Source organism: Bos grunniens, chromosome 16 (genome assembly GCF_055505025.1).
Source record: "Bos grunniens cultivar Pamir isolate PY7600 chromosome 16, Bosgru_T2T1.0, whole genome shotgun sequence".
In the NCBI taxonomy this organism is placed as follows: domain Eukaryota; kingdom Metazoa; phylum Chordata; class Mammalia; order Artiodactyla; family Bovidae; genus Bos; species Bos grunniens.
Genome location: NC_141180.1, coordinates 19534872 through 19548567, shown reverse-complemented (window position 1 = coordinate 19548567; position 13696 = coordinate 19534872). Strand labels below are relative to the sequence as shown.

The following is a 13696-nucleotide window of genomic DNA, read 5'->3' as shown; positions in this document are numbered from 1 at the left end:
GGTATTCAGTGAATCTGGTTGTTTTAGCTTCCCAATTCTGTCTAACAAAAGAATAGACACTTTAGCTACTTATTCAGACCAGCTGTACCAAATGCCAGGAACCTGTCCGAGCTCCATGCCAATATTGGGGTTTCATGGAACTTTCTCTAATTGTCAGTGTAGTACTGCTGGGTCTGTTTCCCTTCTGTGTGTGTGTTTTCTAAAAGAGCAGCCATGTTTAATATTGTGAAATACGACACATCTCCTCCTCTCCCAGCCTCTAGAACAGTGATAAATTTCAGAGCACGCTCAGCGGAATTGGACTGTATTATGCACAGTACACGTTCGTCACCAAAACGGAACTCGCCAGAATGTATGCAAGTAGAATATACTGCTGAGACTTCAAAATTCCAGTTCCTCACAACTGATTTTATTAGCCAACATATACCAAAGATGGGCGGCAAAAGACGTGTCATTTTTGCAGTTTTCTTCCACCACTGGAGCCCTGCGCTGTTGTGGACCGTAGTTTTCCAGTCTTTTGATTAAGCCTTGCCTGTCGTGTGCTGCTGTAACATCAAAGTAACTGCTTTGCAGCCTGTCACCTCCTCTGGCAGGCAGCCGTCCTGGTCTCGGAGCGTGGGGTCGGCCCCGGACTGGAGCAGCAGCTCCACAATGTCCAAAAACTCACAGGCAGCAGCTGATGGGGAAATCAACAAATATGGAAACCACGTTACTGTGAGACAAAGAGAAACCACTATACTTCAGCAGGAAAGGCAAGTGCTGAGCAATAAGAAATCGTGAAAAACGAGCAATGTGACAGACTGGGGGTGATCAGGCCTTGGAACGAAACAGTGCTGTAACAGTGGATTTGCTGGTGTTAGGAAAATCAAATTTACCCCTGTGCTTGCCCAGAAGCCGACAGTCAGACAAAGACATTTTTTTGAATTGTGAGGCTTTTAGACTCTATTCTTCAGGATGGGAATGAAGGGAAGGAACAAAAACTAGTTGAAGTATTTCTTTTACTTTGATCAAAATAATGATATGTTTGTAAGCGAAGTCAAAAGGCTAAAAACACTGTAAATGTCGAAGAAAAAACTTTTGTCTTCGAAGAGGGAGTAAGTGGGTAACTAACTGAACTTTAAAATTAGTTAAACAAAAACAAAAACAGCGGCCTAGTAATCAGACCATCCCTCTAAAGAAAACAAACAAAAGGCACCCACCACACAAGGCATGTGAAGAGGAAAAGGACCCATAGATATCAAAACTTATCATGAAGTACTGCCCCCAGACCAAAAGGCTAGAAGACAGCCATCCATTCTTGTGCACATGTAGAGAAACTTGATTTATGACAGTGCTGGCATCGAAGATCAGGGAGGAAACAGAGCTCCATTAAACTGTAGGGCGCCGAGACAACCAGGCTAACGGCAGAAATGGCATTTCACAGAGGATCAAACGTAAGTGGCAGTAAACACGAAAAGATGAGCAACCACATTAGTAATCATGGAAAGAAAAAATTTCATACCCACTAGAGAGCTGAAAACCAAAAACTGAGACAATACCAAGCATGGAGCAGGGGGAGCTCCCCTCCGGACTGTGGGGAGCACACACCGTGCCTCACTTTGGACAACCAGTTGGCATTACACGTTAAAACTAAACAAATGCCCACCGTTGGACCCAGCAATTCTACTCCTGGTTATATACTTTTCAGAAACCTTTGTGTATGTTCTCCAGGACACACCTGCAAGAATGGACATACAGTAGCCCTGTCTGTGAAAGACTCCAAATGTAAACAACCCAAATGCCCATTGAGAATAACGTGTAAAAATAAAATACTGTTTACTATGAAATCCCCACACAACAAGGAAAACTAATGAACTATAGTTTCACATGATAGGAGTTCGTCTCCAGGTCTTAAGGTTGAAGGAAAAAAAGCAAGTCAGAAGAACACACACAGCATGTTTCCACTTAAAATTTTAAAAGCAGACAAAACTAAACACCATTGTTCAGAGACACACATCTGTAATGAAACTATAAGGGAAAACAGTGATACAAAATTTGAGCGTTAACCTGGGGGCCCTGTAGGGAAGTCCATGTAATTGGATAGGCATACATGGGGTTTCAAAGACATCAGCAATGTTCACTTTTTTTTTCACTTTCTTAAACTATGTGGTAGATACAATTTTTTAAAGCTACATTTTAAAATTTTCATATTTATTTTATATACAATTCTGTAGTGTGATATACTACACAATGGCAACAACAAAAGGTTTTAAAACAAAGGGAGAGCAAGAAGGGTAAGGGGTTTGATTCAATGAGTGTTTTATTGAACATATACTATACCAGTTCTAGCAAAGATATAGGTAAGACTCCTGCTCTGAGGGGGAGAAGGCAATGGCACCCCACTCCAGCACTCTTGCCTGGAAAATCCCATGGGTGGAGGAGCCTGGTGCGATGCAGTCCATGGGGGTCACTAGGAGTCGGACACGACCGAGCAACTTCACTTTCACTTTTCACTTTCATGCACTGGAGAAGGAAATGGCAACCCACTCCAGTGTTCTTGCCTGGAGAATCCCAGGGACAGGGGAGCCTGGTGGGCTGCCGTCTATGGGGTCACATAGAGTCGGACCCTACTGACTCGACTTAGCAGCAGCAGCAGCAGCCCGCTCTGAGGAATTTAGAAGGATGAATATAACAAACGCTGTGGCAGACAGGGACACACACACACACACACACACACGACAGGTGAGGTGGGTAGAAGAGAGGAGAAGGAAGTTGAAGGATCAAGAAAAACACACAAGTAGGTGGTATGTATGCTGAGCTTTGAGGATGGAGTAAAATTCCAGATAAACTGAGAAGGAAAGGCATTGCAGAGTGAGAAAACAGCATTAACGGAAGGAGGAGGGGATGGGGAATGCTGAGGGAACTGTCTGCTGGCCCGGAGAAGCAATACAGAGTCAAAAGCAGAGAGTCTGGATTTAAGTCAAATTATACAAAGCCTTGAAAGCCACACTGAGAAGTTTGGCACTTACGAGGAGAGGAGTAGCATAATCTCAGCTCTAAGTTAGGATGATAATTCTGGAGTGACCTGGAGAACCTAAATATCTGTGGCAGACAGAACAGTGTAAGGAGACTGTGGTAGTCTTTTAGGGCGCTTGAAATTAGCTAGTGTTGGCAGGAGTATAAAGAAAGTACTGAATTTGAGAGCCACTGAAATTCAGGTAGGACACAGCAAAATACAGATGTACTTCAAAAAATTTGTGAATGATAAATTTAATAATGAGGTTGATATAATGTCATATATGTAGATACTTAGTTAAACATTTAACTATTTATATTTTGCTTTTTTTTTTTTCTGGAGTGAAAATATTTTGTTTCAGATTTCAAGTATTTTTATAGACTTTTGAAAAGTTCTTAGGCCCAAGACCTGTCATCATAATGCTTACTGAATGAAACAGTCTGAGTACTTCTATGCTTGATAGATAAAGAAAATTACTGATAAATTTGATTATATAGAAACCTAAAACTGATAAATTTGAACACATAAAAATTTAAAACAGCTATAGCACACACACATGAAAATTTGATATACAAAAATAAACCATAAACTGGGGAACATTCACCTATATAACACAGACAAGAGCTAATGTCCTTAATATTTAAAAAAAAAAAAAAAAACTTTGAACAAATCAATCCAAAAGAACAATGGGCAAAAGAATTAGAAGAATCAAGAAGACACCTATGTTTCTAGTCTGTGAGAACACATAGATGTGGCTGACATCTCTAAAATAAGGAATCAAAAGAAGGAAGAGGAGCAGTTTTTGGAGAGAAACAGAAGCAGAAAATTATTGAGGGGGAGAAATAATATTTGTTTGGGACATGATAAATATGTGGTGTTGGAGGATGTCTATATTGATAAGGTCAGACAAGAAGGTAAAATTTGAATATGAAAAAAGAAACCAACAACCCATCCACCCTATACACACTGTTACCTCCATTTTTTGGAATTTGGAAAAGACCCTGATACTGGAAAAGATTGAGGGTGGGAGGAGAAGGGGGAGACAGAGGATGACATGGCTGGATGGCATCACTGATTCAATGGACATGAGTTTGCACAGACTGGGAGATAGTGAAGGACAGGGAAGCCTGGCGTCCGGCAGTCCATGGGGTTGCAAAGAGTCGGAATGACTTACTGACTGAACAACAACCTCCATTTTCATCATACTGTGTGACTTTGTGAAGATGCATGTTTTTGGATCAGGATTTTTAGCAATTTTTCTGAATACCCTGTTACATGTTTATATTACATGACTTGCTTGGCCAAAGAGTTACCTACCTAAGGTGGTTTCCCTTACCATGCTAGAGAAATACTTTTGAAAGAGACAGTGTCCTTACCAATAGACACATTCATGTGTCTGGGAAATAAAAAGCTTTAGAGATAAAGATTGTTAATGCCAGTTATTAAATTTTCAACTGTATTTTTTACTACAATTTACATTCATCCACTTTGGTTTTTGTTGTTGTGAATCACCGAACGTATTTTATTATTACTCTACATTATCTTTACTGGGCTTTCTTCTTCCTGTAAACAGACTTTACTCTTCACTAGCTCTTTAAAAGCACCATTAGCAAACCTACTTACAATGACTGTCCTTTACCGCACCTGGCCTTCTCTCTCCACCATGCTTTCAGCAGACTACTGCAGTGAGCTTGTATCAGAATGACCTGGAGGCACCACCCCAGGTTTCTGATTGGTAGGTTTGGAGCAGGACCGAGAATTTACATTTCCTAACAGGTTCCAGGTAATGCTGCTACTGCAGATTTGGGACCTCACTTTCAGACTCAGGGCTCTACCAGCGTGCCTCCTCCCTCACGCTATTTGCCAATTTTCACAGCTAGAGCCACTTAACTCACACGTGTAGGGAGGAATACAGGCCTCTCATTGGTTCCGAATGACGTAACTTTACGTCGGACTTGATGCGGGTAGCAGACATAACTTCGTCTGCCTTTGCTGAGTTTTCCGGCTCCCACACCTCATCTCTTCTTGGATTCCTTGCTGGACGTGCTATTTCCTCTGCGACTAGGCCTGATTTTGCTAGCTCAGTTCCTTCTGGAAGCTGAAGATGAAGCAGGTAAGTTCACTTCCTACTTCTGGGAATCTACCTGGTTGCCTCTGGACATCTGTTTTACAGTGTTGGTTTGCCTGTGCTGGTTTCTTTCCGTTATTTGTTGTTAAGACTCTGAAGTTTGACTTTTTCTGTGCCTGAGTCTAGTGTCCTGCATCTGGCGTTCCTGGGACTGACTTCAAATATCCAGGCTACCTTCTCTGCTTTTCAAACAAGGGTTATCTATTCGGTTGAACAACGTCGTTGCTATTTGTATGACTGCTGCCCATTCTTCCTCTATTTTCATTTCTATAGAGGAGCCCCGAGGGCTACAGTCTGTGGGGTCGCAAAGAGCCAGACACGACTGAGCAACTAACACAACACACATGTTTCCAGACCCCTCAACCTCAGGCTCCATCTTCCTCATGTTCTGAGCCTCAGGGCTGGGTTGGTCTTTTCCCTCTATAAATGATTACTTTGCTGGTAAGATCAGCACCTTGGCTGACAGGTTCTAATGCCAACTACATGTATGGCTTAGATCCAAGTTAGTCAACTCTATTTTTTCCTTTTTAAACTGGTGTCAAGGAGGTCTATGAGTTTGCCATGCAAAGTATAGTCTGAGATCAGTGGCTTTTAGCATACTAGGGGAGCTTGTTAGAATCAGATGAATTGCTCCCACCTGAGACTAATTGTGACTCAACTTGACCAATCACTACTTTTTCCAACTTCCTTATGTCACCACTGATGTAATTTTACAAACCTATGTTGGGTGAGTTTCCTGATGACATTGTGAACTATAACCTATAATCCATGATTCTCTAGGAACCCAGAATCTGTGTACATCTCACATTTGTTGTTTCTTAGTGTATCTTTTGACCAAGCCCTTTTCAGCTATGTCAAGATACCAAAGGAATGTTTGTTCATGTTATTGGCCATGATCTGATTAGGGTCCAGGGTGGATGAGTACCACTCAAATTCAACAATAAAGTTTAGATGCTTAATGTAACTCTGGCCCACAGAGCTACCATCCTAATAGCTCTCATTGAAACAGAGCAGGACTCTGTGACACTTGCAGCCCCTCCCCACCTTGTCCTCTGCCTGCCTTTTACCTGTGGAAAACTTGAGTCAAAAAATACCTTTAATCAGAGAAATGTGAACATGTGGAAACAAAAGAAAACAGTCAAAGGAGACCACATAATAATAATGTATTCATTAAACATAGTCAGGGACCTTCAGTTCCTTCTCAAGGGGTATAAATAATATTCTAAGCCATATCCTGTGAGTTGCATTATAGATACTGAAACCTCCACCAGATGGAAGAAGTTAATTACATGATGACCAGATTGTAGCCATGACATGTGTGCATGTGTGCATGCTCAATCCCTTCAGTTATGACCAACTGTTTGTGGCCCTGTGGACTGTAGCCTGCCAGGTTCCTCTGTCCAAGGGATTCTCCAGGCAAGAGTACTGGAGTGGCTTGCCATCTCCTCCAGGGGATCTTCCCGATCCAGGGATCGAACCTGTGTCTCTTATGTCTCCTGTGTTGGTAGGAGGCTGGTTCTTTACCATTAGTACCACCTGGGAAGCCCCCACAACTCTGGGAACTGGCTTTCAAGAAATGGAGACAAACTAATCCTGGAACTGAAGATTAACTGTATTGACAATCAAGATGACCCTGGTTAGACCACGGATGACTAATTTCAAGATGACTGTCAGAGCTGACTCTCCTGTTTCTGCCTGTAGCCCCCTCCCTCTGTCTATAAAAGCTCATGCCCCCTAATTTCATTGTGGTGTGGGGTGGGGCGGGGAGTCGGCTTTTGGACAGATGTCTGGCCTCCATCCCCTCCAGGTTGCTGGCATCCAAACTCAAGCCAACTTTCCTTTCTACCAACCTGGTTGCTTTGTAGGCTTTTGAGAGTGACCAGTGAGACCCCCACTTTCAGTAAGTTTTTTGTCGCCCAACTTGGGGCTGACTGCTGCAGCTCTTGTGCTTGATGACACCTGGCTCTCCTGGGTTTCCCATGGCCATGACAACGTGTGAGCCTGCTGCTTCTGACTAGCTGGCTCCGAAAAGAGGATTTGGGGGACGTTCCTAGAAGCTGCCAAAACCATTTGTTTTGAGGATCCTCCCTGTTTCTCCCCTGTTGGCACTAGCTGCCAGCCTACACTTTTCCTTGGTGGAATGGAAACATGCATTGGGGATGAGGTGACGAGCTCCAAGATGGGATAAGTCCACTGGTGTGCGCCGGGCAACCTTCCCATTTGTGAGTATGAAGTGCTATTTGGGCATTCTTGCCATTTGGTTCTGATATATGCGTGACATTGAGAACTGTGTGTGGGCACCAAGTGCTATTTGGGCATCTTGCCAACTGGTTCTGACACCTGTCTACTGTTGAGGACTGCCTGTGGGCACTGAGTATCATTTGGGCATTTTGCCAGTTGGTTTTGATGTCCAACTACCATTGAAGACCATTTGTGTTGGGGAAGTGTTTTTTTGGGATTCTATACCAGTCACCCTCAGAGATGGTTTGTGATAGATCTGTTTTTTGGTGTGTGAATATGTAGTCCATCTGTGTGACTAGTATCTTTGTCTTTTGTAAAATGAGAAATTCAGGTTAAATTCATTAAGAAAATTCAAGCTATGAAACTATGATTAAAGGTGTTTTTTTTTTTTTTAAACTAACGTATGGCAATAGTGTTCTTTAGATTCTGGAAAAACTGGTTAAGATGAAACTCTTTTGAAATTCCAAAACCTGGTTCTTTTTATATATGCAGTTACAGAAAGCTAGCTTGATAGAATTCCCACCTCCCCACCCCACCCCCAGAACTCTGATCCTGAGAAAACAAAAATATGCCTAGGAGAAAACTTGAAGTTAACTCATCATGCCCTTGAAATACAAACACAACCCACTTTGCCTGGGACTTCAGCCCTGGGTTAATCAGAAAACTTCAAGCCAAGTTGGGGAGGGGGAGGAGGAGGAAAAAGAAAAAGCAGGTTTCTAAAATCGACTGTATAAATTTGACTGTTCTGTTATTCATAAACTGAGAAGTTTAATTGCAAAGGCTAATTCGTGAAATATAAAAAGATGAAACAATGAGATCTCTGGATGTTTGTGTGTCTCACAATGTGTTTTTGGATAATATTGCTGAGATTAACTTGTAGAGGAGCTCTATTTAATTGGTTTAAAAAAGGTAAAACAAACCTAAATTTATCTACCTTTGCCTCCTTGCAAGAGCAAGAGGGAAACTCAAAGTGCTTGGAAATTGTGCTATGAAAAATGTATGTCTTTAGAGGTTATGAAATATGTTCTCAAGTTTGCCAATCAGAAAATGCTGGTATAATATTTCAATGACTTGTTCTTGGTTTTGTTCAGGTTTTCAAGGGTTAAAAATTGTGATACATAAAAATGATTAGGGAAGCATTTCAGTGTGTAAGGCAAGTAGGAGACACATTGTTGGTGAAGGAAGGTATAAAGACTGGATATATTGTTAAGGAAAAATGATGATTTTGTCCTATAGTTGGTTGTTGGGAAAAAAAGGGACAAATCTGTTTGGATCCAGAAAATAATAAAAGGTTTGTGAAAAAGGAACTTTGAGAAATGACTTTTGTATGCTATCAGGATTAAGATTAGACTGAATTTCATTGGGTAAATGAATTTTATTATTATTAACAGTAAACTGATGCAAGACTAAATTTGTTTTTTCTGTTAAGAAAACAAAGTTCTCCTGGAATATTGATCTGATTTTGGTAACAGTGGCTTCTAATGGAAAGTTATTGTTTTGCTTCTAACCATACTTTTGACCCCAATGTTCAGGATGGGAAAAAAAAACTGTCCAGTGAAGTTGTCACAGAGTGTAAACTACTCACGATATGTAGCACTGCTGGCTTAAGTTGACTGCTTAGAGCATAAGTACAATGTCTGTGTGGCAGTGGGGCATAAAGGATAAAACTTACGGCCGATAAAGCGTTTCCTCATTAACATACCTCTGAGCCTGTTCATGATTAGTGTTCCCCCAATGTGACAATTAGGCAAATACATAAACAAAAAGGAGGCCTATCACCGAGGGACACGGATGGGCCAAGAGCAGGTAAGTGAGCCATTCTGGGAATGTTGGAAAAATGTACTGCTTATCAATGCCTTATATGGAAATATTTACAGCTAAAAGGGGAAAATGATGTAAGAAGTTTCTACATATTGAGGTATGGGGATATTCTGGCTTATACATGATTTGATTTGAACTTTAGGTTAACCAAATCAGCCTATTTGTGTACCTAGATGTACATAGTACATCTGCTTTAACCATTGGGAAAAAAATATATCCAGAGAATAATACAAAGATGCATTTTGATTACTATCCTCATTATAAAATGTCTAGTAATTTTCAAATGTTTGTCCAGGTACTATGACAAAGTAATCAAACAGAGATAACGTCTTCATAGTACAAAATACTGATGTGAAGCACAATATCTGATTATTTCCAGTTCTGTGTCCATTCCCCAAATTAGGCAGGACTGTGTCCCACATGTGAGCCTATGGACCTCAGGGCTGCTCCAGGTTCTTTGAATTCTGCCTTGATTGGTTGGAGGGTTGGGCAGCTACTGTAGTACCTTATTCAGGATCTGAGCAGAAGGAAGCATGAGTGCTCAAAAGCAGAAGAGCTTAGTTAGGTGTACTGAAGGACTGTTTTCCTTCCTTTCCTCTTTTCTCTTGTGATTTGATAACCAACTTCAGAGTTGTTTGGATTTTTTGTGTGTGTATCTGGTGGACTGCAGTTACCATGAGGTTCAATATAGCAGTCTGTGTATAAAAAACATTGTTTCAAGTTGCTGGTCTCCCATTTCAAATGCATTTCCCACATGCGGCATTTGTGCTCTCCTCAGGATTGCTGGTTTTGATACTGTGTTTGTATAGATGATTTCCTACCTTTATTAAGTTTGCCTTTACTAGTGAGCTTTCCCCTTCATAATTTTGTTTCTAGTTGTAATCTTTTTCTCCTAAAGAAGTTTCTTAAGCATTTGTTGCAAAGATAGTCTGCTAAGTCACTTCAGTCGTGTCCAACTCTGTGTGACCCCATAGACGGCAGCCCACCAGGCTCCCCCGTCCCTGGGATTCTCCAGGCAAGAACACTGGAGTGGGTTGCCATTTCCTTCTCCAGTGCATGAAAGTGAAAAGTGAAAGTGAAGTCTCTCAGTCCTGTCCGACCCTCAGCGACCCCATGGACTACAGCCTTCCAGGCTCCTCCATCCATAGGATTTTCCAGGCAAGAGTACTGGAGTGGGGTGCCAAAGCTAGTCTGGTAATGCTGAATTCTCTTGGCTTTTGCTTGTCTGTAAAGCCTTTGATTTGTCCATCAAATCTAGATGAGAGCCTTGCTGGGAAGAGTATTCCTGGCTGTAGGTTTGCACCTTTCATCACTTTGTTACCCCACTCCCTTCTGGCCTGCAGAGTTTCTGCCTAACAATCTGCTGCTAGCCTTATGGGAGTTCCCTTATGTGTTATCTGTTGCTTTTCCCTTGTTGCTTTTAATATTTTCTCTTTAATTTTTGTCAGTTTGATAGCTGTGTGCTTTTATGTCTTGTTTCTTCTTGAGTTAATCCTGTATGGGACCCTCTGTGCTTCCTGGACTTGGGTGAGTTTCCTTCCCATGATAGGCAAGTTTTCAGTGATTACCTCTTGAAATATTCTATCAGGCTCCTTCTCGGGCCCCTGTAGTGTGACTGTTACTAGATGTGATGTCCCAAAGGTCTCTTAAACTGTCTTCATTTCTTTTTTCTTCATTCTGGTCTATGGCAATGATTTCTCCCACTGTCTAGAGCTCACTGATTTGTTCTTCTGCCTCATTTATTCTGCTATTGATTGCTTCTAATGTATTTTTCATTTCAGTTATTGTATTCATCAACTCTTTGGTTGTTCTTTATATTTTCTCTTTGCTGAAAACTTATTGTAACTTCTCAATCTGCATCCATTCTTTTCCCAAGTTTTTGGATCATCTTTATGATCATCACTTCGAACTGTTTCTCACGTAGATTTTTCTATTTCCACTCCAGTTCTTTTTTTTTTTTTTCTTTTTTAAGAAGTTTTATCTTCTTACTTCGTCTGGAACATAGTCCTTTTCTATCTGTGGTACGTTACATTTCTTGACCTTGGAGAAGTGTCCCAGCAGTGCATTCCCCTCTCATCATGCAAGGGCAGGGACCAGCTGTTCCCAGGGTAGGTTCTGACCTGAGTTTACAGACTCAGTTCTGCAGGCTGCAGGATCATAGTTTTGTTTCTGGTGCCTGCCCACTGGTGGGTGGAGCTGGGTCTGGTGGGTGGGGCTGTGCTAAGGGACCTGTGTAAAGGTGGCTGTTGGGTGGGGTCAGGCCTTGGCGCTTATGACCCAGGCAAGATGTCTACCTTCCATGAGCATTCATGTAGATGACATCCTCCAGTATCTCTGCCACCACCAACCAGTGTCCACATCCCCAGGGTGACTACAGCTGCCCTTCCCTGCCCCTACCTCCACCAAGATGGGTCTGGCCTAGGCTCCTACAATGTCACTGCTTGGCCCTGGGTCCTGGTATGGGAGACCTTGTGTTGTGCCCTACAAAAGTGGAGTCTGTTTCCCCAGTCCTGTGGAGCTCCTGCAGTCAAACCCTGCTGGCCTTCAAAGTCAAAGTGTTCTGAGGGCTCCTCCTCCTCATGCTGGACCCCTAGGCTGGGGAGTCTGACATGAGGTTTAGAACTCTCCTGTGGGAGAATTTCTGTGATATAATTGTTCCCTAGCTTGTGGGTCACACACCTGGGTGGTACTGGAATTGACTGTACTTCAAGTATGCCCCTCCTACAGTTTTGTTGGGGTTTCTTTTTTGTCTTTGGAGGTAGAATATCTTTTTTTGTAGGTTCCAGTCTCTCTCATCAATAGATCTTCAGCAGTTGTGATTTTTCTGTGCTCATGAGAAGAGGTGAACTCAAGGTCCTTCCACTCTGCCATCCTGTCCCTCCCAGATTCTTCATCTGTTTTGGACTGTGCCAGTTAACATATAGAGCAAGATTCCCTGCCCCACCCCCCATCTTTTTGTTTTATTGAAGTTAATATTCTTCATAAAAATTTGGTAAATTCTGGCAATGTGTCTACTTGTGTAGCTACTATTCAATAGAGACAGAAGACCTGTTCATAACCCCTGAAAGTTCCCTCCTGCCTCTCTGCAGTCAATCCTTTTACCCAGCCCATAGCCCCTGGCAACCACTGACCTGATTTCTGTCTTTAGGTTTTGCCTTCTCCACAAATTCAGAAATCACAGAGCACATAGTCTTTTGTGTCTGGCTTCTTTCACTGAGTGTGATGCTCTGGAGATTCATCCATGCTGCTGCATGTATAAGCGGTGCTTTCTTTTTTATTGCTGTATTCTGTTGTATAAATACATGTAGGCATGTGGGTTGTGTCCAGTTTTTGGCCATTACAAATAAAGATCCTGTGAACACTCGGATACGTGTCTTTGTGTGGATCTTTTATGTTTTCACATCTTTGGGTTAATATCAGGAGTGGGATTGCTGAGTCACATGGCAAATGACTGTCTAACTTGAATAAGCAACTACCAAACTTCCAAAATTTGTATTCCCACCAACTGCTCTGTATCCTTGTCAGCACTTATTACTGTTACTAAAATTCTTTTTAGCCATTCTAGTCAAGTTTATAGTACCTATAGTATAGATACTATGTAGTATAGTCAGGGCTTCTTATTGTGGTTTTTAGTTTGCATTTCCCTAAAACCTAATGATGAACATCTTTTTATATGCTTATTTGCCAATCACTTACCTTTGGTGATTTATCTCTTCAAATCTTCCATCCATTTATTAATTGGAGTTTCTTTTTATAAATTTAGAATTATTCTTTTAAAATTCTTATATATAAGTTTTTCCCCAAATGTTTCATATATATATTTTCCCACTCTGTGACTTGTCTTCTATTAAGAGTACCTTTTGAAGAGTAAGAATTTTAAATTTTGAATGAAGTCCAATTAATTTTTTTCTTTTATGTTTTATGCTTTTTGTGTCCTATATAAGAAGTCTTTCTCTATCTCAAGATCACAAAGATGTCCTTCCATATTTTCTTCTAGTCCTCTATATTTTAGCTCTTATGTATTGGTTTCTGATCCATTTCAAGGCAATTTTTGCGAAGGGTATGAGGAAACAGTTGAGGCTTGTTTTCACCCCAGCATGTATGTGAATGTCCAACTGTTACAGCACCATTTGTTATACAGCCAATCCTTTCCTCCACTGACTTACCCTGACGCTTCTGTCACAAATCAATTTACCCATGAATAGGCTGGTCTGTCGGAGAGGGAAATGGCAACCCACTCCAGTATTCTTGCCTAGAGAATCCTGTGAACAGAGGAGCCTGGTGGGCTGCTGTCCATAGGGTCGCACGGCGTTGGACACAACTGAAGCAACTTAGCATGCGTGCATGCATTGGAGAAGGAAATGGCAACCCATTCCAGTATTCTTGCCTGGAAAATCCCAGGGACAGAGGAGCCTGGTGGGCTGCCATCTGTGGGGTTGCACAGAGTCGGACACGACTGAAGCAGCTTGGCAGTAGCAGCAGCAGGCTGGTCTATTCCTAAGTTATTTATC

General features: G+C 41.7%; 1 protein-coding gene and 1 long non-coding RNA gene across 5 annotated transcripts in view; one reads left to right on the top strand and one right to left on the bottom strand.

Moving 5' to 3' along the window:
* The window catches only part of ACBD6 (acyl-CoA binding domain containing 6), a 203655-nt gene that overhangs the window by 9264 nt on the left and 180695 nt on the right, over nucleotides 1–13696 (bottom strand). For 2 of the 3 annotated variants that reach the window (XM_086343545.1, XM_086343542.1), the window contains one exon: nucleotides 388–676. The exons of the other annotated variant lie outside the window; for it this stretch is intronic. Coding sequence is in view for 1 of the 2 variants with exons in the window: in XM_086343542.1 (XP_086199668.1) it covers nucleotides 522–676 (155 nt within the window). In the remaining variant the exon portion in view is untranslated. Of the gene's footprint in view, nucleotides 1–387; nucleotides 677–13696 lie in introns of those variants that run through there. 3 annotated transcript variants of the gene reach the window in all.
* Nucleotides 4934–13696, top strand: part of LOC147356274 (uncharacterized) — a 67959-nt gene continuing 59196 nt past the window's right edge. Inside the window, exon 1 of one of the 2 annotated variants that reach the window (XR_015143189.1) lies at nucleotides 4934–5108. This is a non-coding gene — a long non-coding RNA (uncharacterized LOC147356274). The remainder of the gene's footprint in view (nucleotides 5109–13696) is intronic. The other variant, XR_015143188.1, reaches the window with a different exon arrangement.